The sequence below is a fragment of the Podarcis liolepis genome, assembly GCF_965112155.1.
Source record: "Podarcis liolepis genome assembly, chromosome: 2".
NCBI lineage: Eukaryota > Metazoa > Chordata > Lepidosauria > Squamata > Lacertidae > Podarcis > Podarcis liolepis.
Window position 1 is genome coordinate 26,802,885 of NC_139555.1, and position 16,850 is coordinate 26,819,734.

Below are 16,850 nucleotides of genomic sequence, written 5' to 3' on the forward strand. Positions count from 1 at the left end.
ATGTAACATTCCTTCATACACAAAACATTAAAAAAAAGAATCCGTCCAAACAGTACAGTGGTGCCCCGCAAGACGAATGCCTCGCAAGACGGAAAACCCGCTAGACGAAAGGGTTTTCCGTTTTGGAGGTGCTTCACAAAACGAATTTCCTATGGGCTTGCTTCGCAAGACAAAAATGTCTTGCGAGTTCCTGCGGGGGTTTTTTTCCTCCCCCCCTTTTCCTCAAGCCGCTAAGCCGCTTATCAGCTGATCCGCTAAGCCGCTTAACAGCTGATCCGCTAAGCCGCTTATCAGCTGATCCGCTAAGCCGCTTATCAGCTGATCCGCTAAGCCGCTTATCAGCTGATCCGCTAAGCCGCTAAGCCGCTTATCAGCTGATCCGCTAAGCCGCTTATCAGCTGATCCGCTAAGCCGCTTATCAGCTGATCCGCTAAGCCCGCTAAGCCTCTAATAGCACTAATCCGCTAACGGGCTTGCTTCGCAAGACGAAAAAACCGCAAGACGAAGAGACTCGCGGAACGGATTCTTTTCGTCTTGCGAGGCACCACTGTATAGTGAAAGCCCCTCCATGTATGACAATTGGTCTTAAGATGCCAGCAGTACAGATTTCTGAGAATTCTCTCTTTTCAACAAGCAAATTAGAGTGTGGATCGTTTTTAAGGTTAGACATAAGCAAGGCTGAAGCAATATTACCTTGACAACACCTGGCATACACGACTATGCTCTGTTGTTTTCCTTTTATTGATTGCTTAAAGCCCAGCATTGTGTGAGAAAGAAAGTGCATTTCAATATATGCTTATTACCAAAAGACCGTTATACCCAGCAGACACAGACAAGAGACTCACAGCCATAAGAATTCTGCTTCCTTGGGATAACATGGGCTTACCTTTTCCTGCTCTGCAACATCCTTTCTGAGGTGATGTCAACAGAACTGTACAAAATATTCATATATTCATAGCATCACATAACAGTGTTATGATATTAGTGCTTATGTGAAATTAGGATTATTATTTTTTGCACTTGGCACTTGTTTACACTGCATCACATTTGCCTGTTGACTGTCACAGCTCACCTTGTTTGCAGATATCCTTCTGAATATCCTTGCATTCCCTTTATGTTAAAATCACCTTGAACAATTTGGTATACAACCAGCAAACTAGACTACCTCACTGGTCAATCCTAACCCTAAACCAGTTTCCCAACCTTGGGCCTCCAGCTGTTTTTGGAGTACAACTCTCATCATCCCTAGCTAGCAAGAGCAGTGGTCAGGGATGGTGGAAATTGTAGTTTGAAAACAGCTGGAGACCCAAGGTTGGGAGTCACTGACCTAAACCATTTATGAACAAAAAGCCCAGGTCCCTATCAGGAGGATCCATAGACCCCTGGTACCAAACTGTATGGGAAACCACTGTATGGGAAACTGTATGGGAAACCATGGGGACAAACACAGCAAGACACCTTCGCTCCTGTATGGCTCCCCTTTGTCACATACACAGGCCAACAAGACAATAAACTACCCCCTGACTACAAATCAATATGGCGAACAACCCAGCGACACTTCCCTTTCACATAATCAAAACACACTGCAACCAACCATGCTCTGGGCTCTTTAATCTCTTGCTCCGCCAACAAAAATAAGACACCTATCCATGCGACAAAAAAGCACCACCCATATACTCTGTAAAGAAGGAAAGCTTACAGCAGTCGGTGGAAGAATGGAGACTGAAATTGACTGATTATGCAGAATTGGACAAACTAACAGGGAAGATTCGGTATCAACGAGACCAAAAATTCATCGAGGACTGCGGAAGATTTACAGATTATCTGAAAGGCATATGTGATGGACAGATAACGTTTGTTGGTTTTCAAGAGACTCTGTGAAAAACAGGAATATTGTTAAAAAGAAAATAAGAGGAGGGAAGGAGATATCTAAAGGCAATACTAAGTTAAGAAATGCGCTAATAATATTGACGCAAACGAAAGATTGGCAGAGGAGCCAAGGGAAGTCAAAAAAAGAGATGAATGTGTGATAAAATGTGAATTGATTGTATAAAAAATGGTGTGTGTTTTTCTTTTGTGGAAAATGAATAAAAATATTATTGAAAGCTTACAGCAGTGGTGTGCAAACTTTTTTCAAAGAGGGCCAGATTTGATGAAGTGAAGGACCATGAGGGCCAACCAAAGGGCTGACCACAGTTGTTGACCTTTTTTCAGGATTGAAGTTGTTGACCTTTTCTTTTCTTTTCTTTATTTTATTTTACCCCAAAGTTGTTGTTGTTAGGACTGAGGGTTGAGGTCATTGAGGGTTTTTTAAGGATTTTACCCCAGGAAATAAACTGCCACAAGGGCTGGATTAAACCGGATTAGGTCCCCGAAACGGACTTTGGACATGCCTTGTTTACAGTCTACCTCACCCCCTTCCCCTTCTCTATTTTCTCCTCTCTCTTTCCCCCCACTTTTCTTACCCTCACAACCCCCCACACTGACTACAACAAAAATGTCTCGAATTGACTGTAATTGAGCTGTAAGAAGGACTCTATGATTTGAAAATAGAGACACTGAATGTACTCTTGTTACTTATGGAAAATCTTATGGAGGGGGGCCTACACTTTCTACATCCCTCCTGTCTATTTATTCCTATTTTCTGTTTCTTGTTCCTTAAGCAGTTACCGATCCCCAAGAGGACTTGAGGTGGACCACAACTTGAAAGCTGTTCGTTGCAGCTTGAAGAGTGATGTTGGGGGTGGGGGTCTAGGGTCAGTGTTTCTTGGAGAGCAGCTGGAAAAACACGACTGCCTCCTGCATTTTCTTCCCCGAGGAATTTGAGGAAGCATCAGTCCAAGCTCTTCAAAACACAAGGAAGATGTCACCTATGCATAGTGAGCTTACCTGGCACTTTCAAAGGTTGCAGATGCTGACTTCCCAACAGCACCAAATCCAACGCCAACAGCCAAGCCCTCTGAAACAGAGAAAGAATATGTTAACGTAGTAACCTAGCAGGTGGCTTGGCTTATAGATGGACACCCTGCATAATTCATTCTCACCCAATTTAGGACTTGGCCACACAGTCCTTGAGCTGAAAAAGGCTCCTCACCCCATATTTATACTTTATGTGTCCTGTATAAGGATATGACTTGTTGAGCTTGATTTTGAACTTGTGGGTTTAGGAAAACGAAGGATACTGAGTAACACAAGATCCATTTGCTGTTGTTTACTGTCTCTCATCTCCTATATATTTTGGAAAGTTGTTGGCCTCTGTTTGTTTTCTATGCATTTTGACACCTCTTAAGATATTGTAAACAGGTTTGCATGGTGCTTCCTGATATGAAGGAACAGGTTTTTGTCCATGTACGGATACAGTTGGACACCATTTTGAATCAAGATGGCAGACTGAACCTGTCAAAACATCACTGATTTTCATTTCACTTTTCATTTGTATACTGCCTTTCTATATTACTATGCACAAGGCAGTTTACAGCAACAAAATATACAACAAAGAGCACACACCTTATAATAATCTGATCCAATACAAAAAAATCATAATAAAACATAACTTTAAAATGGAATTACTTGTATCAAATAAATAGTCAACAATCTTTCAGAATATAATAGTAAACAATAAAATTAACTCTCAAAATGTCAGCAAATAATAAACAAACAGAAATTTACTTTTAACAATCACAATAAATAATTACTAAATTATGATCCATTAAAAATACCTGCAAATCACAATGCATAAAATACCATAATCAGTGCTTTTTTTTCTTAAAAAAAATGTTTAGGGGTACTCTCATTTTCCTACTCATATTGAAATACTGTCCCTCAATGAGGCCAAACTTAGATTCACAAAATGTTTAGGGGTATGTGTACCCTTGTGTCCCCCCAGATAAAAAGCACTGACCACAATACATACAAAGCTATGTAAAAGGATCAAATTGATAACCACTATTTCAAAACTGCACTGAACTGTTTTGGTTTCTTAGAATTCCAAAGCAACACTGTACACTTTCCACTAGTTAGTTGATAAGGGACCTCTCCTAAACGAAAGCATAACAGTTCCACAGAATGCAACTAATGTCTGCTGGCTTAGAAGACCAGTGCTCCCTGGAATTCCAATGATGTGATGCTGTCTTTTGATTAAATATCTAAATATATCAACATCCCTTTGTTTTGCTTTAAAAGAAAATGGCATGGCAATCTTAAAATCACTGTCTCTTCCCTTGAAGTATTGCGAAGAAATAACACCACAATCTGCAGGAAGTTAGACATATTTAAATCAGGTTATTCTAAATTTAATTGCAACTATACTCGTTCTACCAATTTCCATGAGACTTAAATGCAGCTAACTTGAACTGGACCGAGGCCTGAGAATGAAAGACTTAAAAGGGGGTGGGAGCAGAGAACAAGACAAAAAGCAATCAAGCATTGTAGAACCTTAGAAGATTCTGTTGGCTTTTTTACAATGCCTCAAGACTGTTTGTTGTTTTCGCTAACAGCGTGGTTACATTTCTATAATTAACCTTCTGAGAGTGCAGTCAGTTGCTGCCTTTACTCTAATGACTCAATTTTATCAGCTTCCACACTAGCAAATAAGCACAAATATTTAGGCTCTTTCAGTGAAACATCACTCAATACAAGATAGTCTTAGCAAGGACACTGATCCCACGGAGCAAGAAATACTGTGCAAGGCAATTCCTTTCACTGGGCCAAATAACTTTCCTTTTGGGAGGTACTGGATAGCTCAGTTGGTAGAGGATGAGACTCTTAATCTCAGGGTTGTGAGTTTGAGTCCGATATTGGGCAAAAGATTCCCATAGGGAACTGGATGACCTTTGGGGTCCACTCCAACTTTCCATTGATTCTACAATTCTAAGATATTCAAAGCATCAAAATAGCATAGAAATCAATGATGTAGCACTAATATGGTGGAAAAGAAGCATGGTGAGTCTGGGCAGAGCAGAGTGGAAACTATTCATGTGCCATCTTCATTGGCATTCTGCCCACCAGGAGAATCCAATGGTAGGCAAAGGAGAAGATGAGCTATTAGGTTACATAGCTATGGAGCCATATTGGTGAGAGTCTCTAGCTGCACTGGCCATGGCTGTGTTCACAGTATACATCTATATCAAATTTTAAAGTGCAGTGCTACATCCCAAAGAATCGTGGGAACTGTAGTTTACCCATCTCCTACAATCCCTAGCACTCTTACCAAACTGTATTTCCCACAATTCTTTTAGGGAAGTCATGCACTCTAAATGTATGGTATTTACACTGCCTAGTCGTCTAGGACTAGCTAGCCCGACCACAGCATCAAATTTAAGACCATTATTTCATACCTCAAACGTCAACAGAAAATAAATATGACTGGCTCCCCATCCTCTCCCATCACATGAAAAAATATGAGTAAAATAGCATGTCCTGCTATATGCTGTGGATATAGTTTGCCTGAACCTCCTTGGTTTTTGTTAATACAGCCATCCAAAACTAGTCTTAGGTTACCAGCCTCAGAGACATGGGAAACAGGAATCCACACTAAAGTGTTAGGCCATGTTAACTAACACATATGAGACTAATTTTTGCCATGTGCCAGCTTTGTGGATGTTTTAATTATTGCAGCGTTCAGAGCTCAGCATGTTCTAATAGAAGCTTCACTAGCAGGTGCATTTACATCTCCGCAGGGCATAAATCAGAACTGCCTTAATTACAATTGCTGTAGCTGCTAACGGGGAGAAGGAAGCATTTAGCCCTCAAACAGGTGCAGGAAATCTGACAACTGATTTCATTATGTGCTTTGGGCTTTGTCCCCAGAGGTGAGTCTTGAAGCCACTCCTAGGCAATTGACTCAATTCTCTCCTTGGTTCATCCCACTTCCAGATGCTTCTGTTTCCTCCTCAAACCACCAGTCCCTTAAACTACTTGAAGCATCTTCACATCTTTCAAACAGCGGCCGTTCAGAGGAATAATTCCTAGTGACGCAACCTTTTCTACAAATATCAGTTGTTTTTTTAAAAAGAAGTGTCTGTGTTGTTATCATTCTGCCTCCAGCACCACATGGGAGAAGGAGAGAGAATGAATGAATGAATGAATGATAACTGTAGCACTGAGAACCTCTTGATGTTGGCATGAAAAAAGAGGCTCAATTGAGACAGAGGCAATGGCCAATAAGACAGCAGACCAATGCATATTTTCAAAAAGGCTCTAGACTTCAGCTTTCGGTGGCAAAGATATTACAAGACTGGAAGGGCGAACACGCCACCCACTGTTCTGCAGTCTGAAGATCTCACTGTCCTTTCTGCATTTGAATGCATGGCTTATCACGGTCAGTCTTGTTTAGATACCTATTTGGACATATAGAAGTGTGCATATTAATTTACACTTTTAAATTGGAAATGGTGGACTATTCCTATTGTAAATGTCAGCAGGAAATGGAAAAGAGACTCTTGAACATGTCTCTTTGTAACTGCTGGACTCAAGGATATGCACAGCATTGAATAAGCATTAGGAGTTATCAGTGTTTGTAAATAAAAAAAGGTTCTGACCTCCCTTTGTCGCCTCAGCCTGGTCCTCGGACCCTTGTCGGCATAAAAGAGTCCACGAGAAAAGTATCCTTGCAGAGCACTTTCTGCTTTTATTCTTAAAAGACTTTCTGCAAAAGCGACTGACCAACTGTACACAAATCAACACTACCAGCTTTCAATAACCAACCAACCAACCCAATCCAACCTGACATTTCTCACTCAATATATATACAACCCGGTGCAGGCCACTGACTCACGCTGACCCGGCTTTTTAAGCATTAAAGAAACAGTGGCCATTTTAGCCATGACAGGAGTTCCAGATACTTTAATGTCTAAAATACAGAATGGGCTCTGCAGCCTCTTCACTCCAGCCCGGTTCTATCTTTCACCCACCATCACACCTTAGCTGCTATCCTGCCTTCAAGTCCTTCTCTAAGTTTTGAAGTGTGTTAATTGCAGAGTTAACACAATTGTAGAACTAGCAGTCGCAGTGACTTCTCTTGCAATAAAATGGTGCTGACTGCAGCTTCTCCCTTCTCATGATGAAAATGGTACTGGCTAGGTCTGGTGCTCCAATATGGGGTGGCAACTGATGGGAGGCACAGCTGGAGACAGCAATGCTTCTGAATACCAGTTGCTGGAAGAGTGCTCTTGTGTTTGGATTTTGCTTGCTGGTTTCCCACAGGCATCTGGACTAGACGACGCACTGGCTCAATCCAGCTAAATGCTCTTAAGTTTATTCGTCTGTCCTTAAGAGATGACTCCCGAAGGGGGTTCTTCTTGAGACTCTGGAAATCTGAACAAAATGGAATTGAAGGGAAACATACACAACTGCCTCAACCAATAGCAGCAATTCCAATGGCTAAGTGCTCTCTTGAGCATCTGTCAGAAAGGAATCTTGCGACATGGCACGGTTAGCAAAGTGAAATAGCTATTGCCCCTTGCGATTAAAGTAACAGACATTAATCTTGAGGCCACCAGTGTTAAAAACGCTGTTTTAAATTTGAATAAAGACAGCAAGCGAACATATGATCAGATAAATCTGCAAGGTGCCTGCGAGGAGAAAGAAAAGAAGCGGGCAGCCCACCTCTGCCAAGAGGAAGCGGTGTATTCCCAGCAGGGGCAGGGGTCTCTGGCCTCAGTCCTGTTCCCCCTGCCACCAATGAGTAGGAGATGTCTATCTGAACACCCCTCCAATAACCTGAAGAGCCCTACTCACCCAGGGCAAAGGCTCATCTAGTATAGCATTCTGTTTTCACAGTAGCCAACAAGATGTCTATGAGAAGCCCACAAGCAGGACGTGAGCACAACAGCACTCTTCCCACTTGAAATTCCTAGCAACTGGTTGATGGAGGCATAGTGCCTCCAGCAGTGGAGGGACAAGGTATCCATCACAGGCTAGTACATGCCGATAGCCTTATCCTCCAACCTAGAGCCTGGATAGCTCAGTTGGTTAGAGCATGGTGCCAATAATGCCAAGGTTGCAGGTTCGATCCCCATAAGGGACAGCTGCATATTCCTGCAATGAAGGGGGTTGGACTAGATGATCCTCAAGATCCCTTCCAACTCCACAACTCTTTGATTCTAATCCTCTTTTAAAGCCATCCAAATTGGTGGCCATCACGGTCTCCCCTGTAGGAGCGACTTCCCCAGTGCACTGTGTGAAGAAGTGACACTTGAAGAACAATGGCGGTCGGGGGAAAGCCAAGTTCATCCCATGTCAAATGGGCCCATTTGCTAATATGATCGCATGCAGCTTCAGTTGCCCTAAAGGTGAAAATAGGGACAAATGAAGAAGAGAGCTTAGGGTGGGAAATGGTGATTATCCAGTTGGAATTTCCAGTTAACCCAGGTAGCTAGCATTAATGAAATCAAATGCAAGCTACAGCTACATAAGATACGTAAAAAGGGGGAAACTGAGCTCAGCAGATGATGCAGGATGGGATAACTGTGTGCTGGGCAAGAGCTGACGAGTGGAAATGGAAGCCATGATGTGTACCAGGTGTGCTACCAAAGTGCAAATTAGGGTGGTAATTGAGAGCAGAAATGGGCTGCGGCAGCATACTAATTTCACTCATGAATGTGCAAAGTGAGGCTCTGGAAAGACAGGTTCCACCAATTACTGCTGCAGAGGGAGATTTCCCCAGACACATGGGGAGGGAAAGGCAGAGATTGGAAGAAATGAGACTGGTGAGCCAGCATGATGCTGCATGAACAGCCTCTCCAGAAAAAGAGGGGTCTACATAATCATAGGCTTGGAAAGAACCTTGAAGACCATGTAGACCAAACAGTCTCTGATGAGTACAGGGTCTGCAATGTGGCACTCAACTGCTAGCATCCCTGGGGGTTGGTTGTTCAGACTCCACTTAAATGCCTCCATGGAAAGGGATCTGATCACCTCCTGAGGAAACCTTTGTACCCTTCAACACCTCTTACCACTGGGTGCCAGAATCCCTTTTCTCTGCAATATCTATCCATTGGTTCTCACATGGCCCTCCGAAGCAACAGAGAATGACTCTACTACATCTTCTTTCAGATATACGGAGGTCACTTTCACATTCTCCCCAGTCCATCTTCTCTTCTCCATGCTGAACACACCTGGTCCTCATTGGATTTGGTTAAAGCCTGCTCACCATCCTGGCCAGCCTCCTCTGGACTCACAACAGGGTTAGTTGAGAAGACTTCAGAACAGTTATCTGCTCCCAATTAGAAGCATAATGTAACTGTTCATCTAATTAGATAAGGGGCCAGTTCTTGACAATGCTGCTAAGATATCTAGGACAGGACATTAGGGTGGTACACAAGTATCATTTGTATCCTGCAAGGTTCCCCATAGGACCTGGGGCTGCAATGGAATTGGGATATAATTCTCCAAGAGAGCTGAGAAAAGACTTAAGAGCTTGGCAGGAATCAATTTCGCAGGCTCTCCTCTCCCTGCAGAGAAGAACAACAAAGACAAGAGGCAATGGTGCTGTGTTGCCAATGTATGCAGCTTCCTAAGAGTGACATGCGGTTCCTTTGAAGCTCTATGGCTGTGAGCAGATGGTCTGGGACTGGCCCCAGGTAGAGAAAACTGAGCAACATCTCCAGATGAAACATGCACTTAAATGGAAGTGAAAGAAGGCATAAAGAAAGTTTATCTTTCCTCATTTCACCTTCAAAAGTATTTGGCTGAGGTGAATACACCCACATAATTTATCCTGCGGCCATATTCAAATAATTGAATCCTTTGCAAAGAACATTACTCCACCAGAGAGAGAGGGATTGTTAAGTGGCAGAAAATATATAATCTTGGCCGACTCTCACCACTCATACTGAAATTCACGGAAGTCATTCACACGCAGCAGTTTTAAAACCTGGGGCGCATTTTACAAATCTTTGTAAAATGACATATTCGGGACAAAGGGCATGTTATGTGGAGTTCTATGGAACTTTCCTTCCATGAGATGTGTGAATACACACACACACACACACACACACAATTACTGAAAAGCAGCCACAAAAGGCTGCAATCAGGAGAAGAGGAATAGTGCGTAGGTTTCTTCCTAATGTCTCAACAAATGAAACTGATCTGTAAAAAATGTTACTTGAAAAAAGAGAGAGAGAGATAGCACATACTTTTGTGAACCAAGAAAATCTTTAATAAAAATACATTTTAGAAAAAGAAAAGGGTGTTAAACCATTTTCAGGCTCTCATAATTCTCCCCTCCCAGACTGTTTTAACTCCCTGTGGGGAGGGGGGAGAAAAGCCAGCTGGGAGTGGTGGTCGTGGTTTTCAGAGCGCAGCAACAACTTGATTTTCATTGCCCCAGAAATATCCTTGTGTCACATTCCCCAAACATAAAAGGGGACATATGAAGAGCCTGCTGGATCAGGCCAATGACCCATCTAGTCCAGCATCCTGTTCACACAGTGGCTGCCCAGATGCCTGTGGGAAACCTGCAAGCATGACTGAAAGAACCAAGAACACCCTTCCCCTCTTGCGGTTTTCCAGCAACTGGTATTCAGAAGTATAAAGGTAAAGGGTAAAGGGAGCCCTGACCATTAGGTTCAGTCGTGGCCGACTCTGGGGTTGCGGCGCTCATCTTGCTTTATTGGCCAAGGGAGCCGGCATACAGCTTCCGGCTCATGTGGCCAGCATGACTAAGCTGCTTCTGGCAGCGCACAGAAACGCCGTTTACCTTCCCGCAGGAGCGGTACCTATTTATCTACTTGCACTTTGACGTGCTTTCAAACTGCTAGGTTGGCAGGAGCAGGGACCAAGCAACAGGAGCTCACCCCGTTGCAGGGATTCGAATGGCCGACCTTCTGATCGGCAAATCCTAGGCTCTGTGGTTTAACCCACAGCGCCACCTGTGTCCCACATCAGAAGTATAGCTGCCTACAAATGTGGATAACAACACAAACAACGTAACAGGCTGTATGTAACTATATAAATTATTTTTAAATGTGATTCAACATATCATATCAAAATATATGGTTCTATAGACCAACTTATCATATAAATGAAACATACTATGAGAAATTGAAGTCCAGCAGATAGATCAGGATCGGTGATGTGGTAGTGTTGTATTTGTATTATTTATGCAAATTGATTTCCTCTGGAGTTAAAGATCTGACTGGGACAAACCTTGTTATGCTGAGCTCGTATTTTGCACAATTTGTATATGGTGTCTGTTTGATAATATGTGGTTTGCTATGCCTAATAAAGGATATTTGAATTGAGATAGATCAGGAAATACAATCTATTCAGTTCTTATATTGGCAATATCCAAGGTGTGGAATTCCAGAGCTTATTTTCTGCATGTGCCATTCTTCCAAGATTTTCGTCTGATACCTGCATACAGGGAATGCTAGAATTCTTAAAAGCATCTTCACGTGGAACACTACAAAAATTATATAAGAATTCCACACTGTGGATATTGCCAATGTTGACTTTAATTTCTCACAATATGTTTCGTTTATATGATAAGTTGGTCTATAGAACCATATATTTTGATATGCTATGTTGAATCGCATTTAAAAAGAATTTATATAGTTACATACAGCCTGTTACATTGTTTGTGAGCCAGTGTGGTGTAGTGGTTAAGAGCAGTAGACTCGTAATCTGGTGAACTGGGTTCGCTTCCCCGCTCTTCCACATGCAGCTGCTGGGTGACCTTGGGCTAGTCACACTTCTCTGAAGTCTCTCAGCCCCACTCACCTCACAGAGTGTTTGTTGTGGGGGAGGAAGGGAAAGGAGAATGTTAGCCACTTTGAGACTCCTTAGGGTAGTGATAAAGCGGGATATCAAATCCAAACTCCTCCTCATCCTCTTCTTCTTCTTCTTCTCTTCTTTATGTTGTTATCAGTTTTGTATTTACGTGACAAAGGGCTTGGTAGTGTCTTGAATTTGCCTACAAATGTGGAGGCAGAGCACAGCCCTTGTGGTTAAGTAGCCATGGGAATAATGCCCCCCCCCCCCACATAACCCATGGCGATTAACATTTATACAGAAGAAGCTAATGCAGCACTATCAAGTAGTGAGAGCAGGTCAGGGAAATGTGGAAGCAGATAAGATTCCAAGTAAACCAGAGACGGAGATCAAACCCTTAATTAGGAGGGTCATTTCCTCCCCTACCCACACTACATTATTTCATAATTAGCAGAAGCATGAAATTGAATTAAGATAATTTCAGGGTGGCGGGGGAAAAAGCAGAATGCACAAAAAAAGGAAAGAGGGGGGAAACAACACCCACCGCACCTTCACAACCCAACATCCCGTGATCTCACAAATATTCTCCTTGCTGGACTGCTTTGAGTACAGCTTCCCACCAGCTGTAGCCCATCCTGCTGCTTTTATTCCCTTATCTGGGAACACAAAGAGCGATTGACTACAAATGCTCTTTAAGCAGAGACTACTCAAAACACATACACGCTCCCACGTCTGTGTGTAAAAATATAACAGCTTGGAGCTGCTTCACAACCAGCCTGGAGGCTTTTAATGTAGGAAATATTCATCTCCTGCATGGGTAATATAGAAATCCGCCCATTGGTGGGCTGCCATGCATTTAATACCCCAGCAGGCTAGCAAATGTGGATGCAATACATACATATTTTTTAAAAAACCACAATCCTCTACTCTAGATCGGTGAATCCTTTGGTTATAACGAGATACCCTGTATGCTCACAACAGTTTTTCTTTGGGGTTAATGAAGATGCCACATAACTTCTACTCTTCGGCTATTTTTCATTATTGGCCTCACTCCTTTGGCCAACTCTGCTCCCATTAAGGCTGGACACTTTCTACCAGGAGGGCTCCCATAACAACTTCACAGCAAGCACTAATTAAACAGGCGACGTTTTCTCTATTATCACACCTCTACTTAAGGAGTAGCTGCACCTCTTAAAGCCTAGGTTGGGGTGAGAGTGCTCTTTTCCCATGAAAGGCTTCATGGCCACATCCTGTACAAATTCTGTTGTCCCTTCTGCCATGAGTAAGATGCTTCTCATCCCTATTAGTATGCAGCTGTCATTGTGATTCTAATATATCTTTATATAGATAGATATATGTAAGGCTGTCGTCACACAGCTCCCATTGGAGGATTTGTAGTCATCATAATCCTGGATTTCAAATGGGGGGTAGCAAGGGTGGTGGTGAGTGGAATGAGCCGGGGCGCAGCTTCTTGCGCATTCATTAAGACAGCCAATGTAATGACAGCTGACACAATGCAACACAGACCTTGAGAAGGATTTGGGTTGTGAATGTTACATGTAATGGTTGTTGTTGCGAGCTCTCAGAGAGTTCACACTGGAGAGGAGCTTTCGTTTCATTGCCAACCCAACTAGCGCTCTTTAGAGCTGCAAATACTGTTCTTGATCTTTCCCATTTCATTAATTTCAGAGCAACACACACTCATTATTAGCTTGCGAAGTACTGAAATGAACCTTCTAGGTGCACTTTCAACATCTCCTTTCTTCACGCTGTGCAGGCACCATGTTTTGAAGGGAAGAAAGAGCTTATCTGAAAGCATGTGCTCTACCTAGCAATTACTGTCACCCAAGCAAGAAAATGAAGACATCTGCTGGTTGCTAACGTTGCTGCACCCTTCCTGACCTGCTCTACTGAATCAGTAGTCAGGAGCCAGCAAGTAACGAAGTAATCAAGGCGACTCAGTTCTTTTGTCCGTAACTTTCACCCAAGGCAAGTGAAGCAAGTTATAAAAGCATTATAAAATCCATTCTTACATTTGCCTTCTCAAGGGGAGGGAAATGCCATTTCCCCCTTTCATGAATGTGTAATAATAAAAAAAGCAACTAGCGTTAAAACAACAACAACACCTTTCATATTAGTTAGAATTATTGCTACTCATTGGAGTGGAGCCAGGGTCTAATACATAAAGCATTACAGATTTTCTCAGATGTTGTTTGTGTGCACCCTGTGGCAAAAGAGCATCTCACATTTCATCAACAACATCCACTTATTTACAGTAGCTGTTTGGAGATTTTCTCCATCTTGGCGGAGAATGGCATTTTTGGACATTTAAAAACTACTAGGTAACATTCCAGAGTGGGGTCCAAATCTCTCCTAGGTCACAGAGAAGATGGAGCGGGAGCTGCTCTCTATTTTGCTTGTCTCCGTGGTGCCCCCCACATGCTTTTTAACAGCAGCTGGGTAAAGCCATTGGAGGGGGTGAGATATTGTCAGCATACTGATAAATCTATATCATCTGACTCAGGTGAGGCTGTGCAGGCACTGGGTGAGCCTTTCCAAATCTGGTACCCTCCAGATGTTTTGGGCAAGTCCCATCATTCCAGACCACTGACCATGTAGTATGGGGCTGGTGGTAGTTGGACTGGTTAGGCATTGCTGTGCTAGACCAGTTATGGAGTGCATGAAGGATGAATTATGACCAGACAGAGGCTGTACTCCCCTGGAAAGAACAGATGCATGTGCTTCATCCCCCCTCAGCTACCCCACAGCCTACAGGATGAATTCCTCAAGAGCATGGCAGGATAGCTCAGCGGTTAGGGTGTGGTGTTGATAATGCCAAGGTTGCAGGTTCAATCTCCATAAGGGACACCTGCATATTCCTACATTGCATGGAGTTGGACTAGATGATGATGATGATGATGATAATAATAATAATAGTAATAGTAATAATAATAATAATAACAATAAAAAAATTGATTATTTCCTTTCTTTTGTATTTTAAAGTACAAATCTCAAATTGGTTTACAACACAGTAAAACATCAAATAAAACAATCCAGAATAGAACATATTCAAGCTTCAAGGAAAATATTTTGACATTTTGCTTTCCCCGGCCATCATTTATTTATACCCCGCCTATCTGGCTGGGTTTCCACAGCCACTTTGGGCGGCTTCCAACAAAATACTAAAATACAGTAATCTATTAAAGATTAAAAGCTTCCCTAAACAGGGCTGCCTTCAGATGTCTTCTAAAAGTTTGGTAGTTATTTTTCTCTTTGACATCCTATGGGAGGGCGTTCCACAGGGTGGGTGCCACCACTGAGAAGGCCCTCTGCCTGGTTCCCTGTAACTTGGCTTCTCGCAGCAAGGGAACCGCCAGAAGGCCCTCGGAGCTGGACCTCAGTGGGGTGGAGACGCTCCTTCAGGTAGATCGGGGCCAGCAAACTTTTTCAGAAGGGGACCAGTCCACTGTCCCTCAGACCTTGGGGGGGGGGGGGAATCATAATAAACGAATTCCTATGCCCCACAAATAACCCAGAGATGCATTTTAAATAAAAGGACACATTCTAACACACTGATTCCCGGATCATCCATGGGCCGGATTTAGAAGGTGATTGGGCCGAATCCGGCCCCCGAGCCTTACTTTGCCTACCCATGGACTAGATGATCCTCAGGGTCCCTTTCCAACTCTACGGGCCTGTGATTCTATGATATAATCTCATCAGGTGACTGGAACTTTTTTTCAGTTAGAGAAGCACTGGAAGTTGAAACTGAAGCAAAAGTTTCAGTAACTATAATCAGTATTAAAGACATATGATCTGGGCAGAAAATATGCCTGATGAGTAGTCCACACTAGCACATTTTAAGTGTGGTTTGCTGCCCTGAAAACAAATGTGTTGGAATGCTGTAAAGTGCATTCAAATCACTTTCTCTACACTTACAAAATTTTATAGCTGTCTTCACCTACAGAGAAATGCAAGCTATCACAGAGGTTACCGATAAACTCTTCCTTGACTTCAGAAGGCTTAGCTGTCAGGACACAAAAGACTTACAGAAGAACAAAGCACCCAGGAGGGAGGGGAAATCAATGAGAGATTCACGAGTGAGATATCTCTTTTTTAAAAAGTCAGAGGAGCAACAGGAACAGATAACGACAGAAAGCCATTTTTACCAAAGCAATAAAGAATTACGTCTGAAAAAATAAATTGAGGTGGCAACGTAGATTGAAAGACTCTAACTGGAGATCTGTAGGCATTCAGAAGAAATGGGAAAGGTCACCTCTCCCTCTTTTTAAAAGACTTTTTCGGGAGGAGACTCTAACCAGAGCAAATGCTAACATCAGCAAGTGGTGAAGAAGAAGAGCAAATTGTCATCCTGCCACAGAATTATGCAAAAAATATATTCTAACAAAGTGCTTTTATCAGTCTTATGCTTATACAGTGATACCTCTGGTTATGTACAGTGGTACCTCAGGTTACATACGCTTCAGACTCCACTAACCCAGAAATAGTACCTCAGGTTAAGAACTTTGCTTCAGCATGAGAACAGAAATGGTGCTAAAGTGGTGCTTCAGGTTAAGAACAGTTTCAGGTTAAGAACAGACCTCTGGAACGAATTAAGTACTTAACCCGAGGTACCACTGTACTTAATTCGTTCTGGAGGTCTGTTCTTAACCTGAAACTGTTCTTAACCTGAGGTACCACTTTAGCTAATGGGGCCTCCCGCTGCCGCTGCCGTGCAATTTGTGTTCGTATCCTGAAGCAAAGTTCTTAACCTGAGGTACTATTTCTGGGTTATCGGAGTCTGTAACCTGAAGCATTTGTAGCCTGAAGCATCTGTAACCCGAGGTACCACTGTATATCAGTGGTAACTTTACCTTGATGCAGGTAGCATGGCTACATTTAGAGTACTGCAATATGCTGTATGTGAGGTTTTCCTTAAAAGGGGGTGGGTCTGGCAGCTGCTAATTTTCTTTGCAGCAAATTGAGAGGGGAACAAAGATCACTTTCCATATATACCGACAGCGGTTCTCCATCCCACCCAGACCACCTGTGACCACCTGTGATTGCATGGGAACATGTAAGTGCAAACTAGTCTGGAACACAGTTTCAGCCAGCATAATTATTACGATCATGGGGGT

At 42.8% G+C, this 16,850-nt stretch overlaps 1 protein-coding gene across 5 annotated transcripts in view; it reads right to left on the bottom strand.

Moving 5' to 3' along the window:
• SLC39A11 (solute carrier family 39 member 11) overlaps nt 1–16,850 on the bottom strand; it is a 282,784-nt gene that overhangs the window by 51,076 nt on the left and 214,858 nt on the right. For all 5 annotated transcript variants that reach the window (XM_083490404.1, XM_083490403.1, XM_083490401.1 and 2 more), the window contains one exon: nt 2,890–2,959. In XM_083490404.1, coding sequence (XP_083346530.1) covers nt 2,890–2,959 — 70 coding nt within the window. The remainder of the gene's footprint in view (nt 1–2,889; nt 2,960–16,850) is intronic.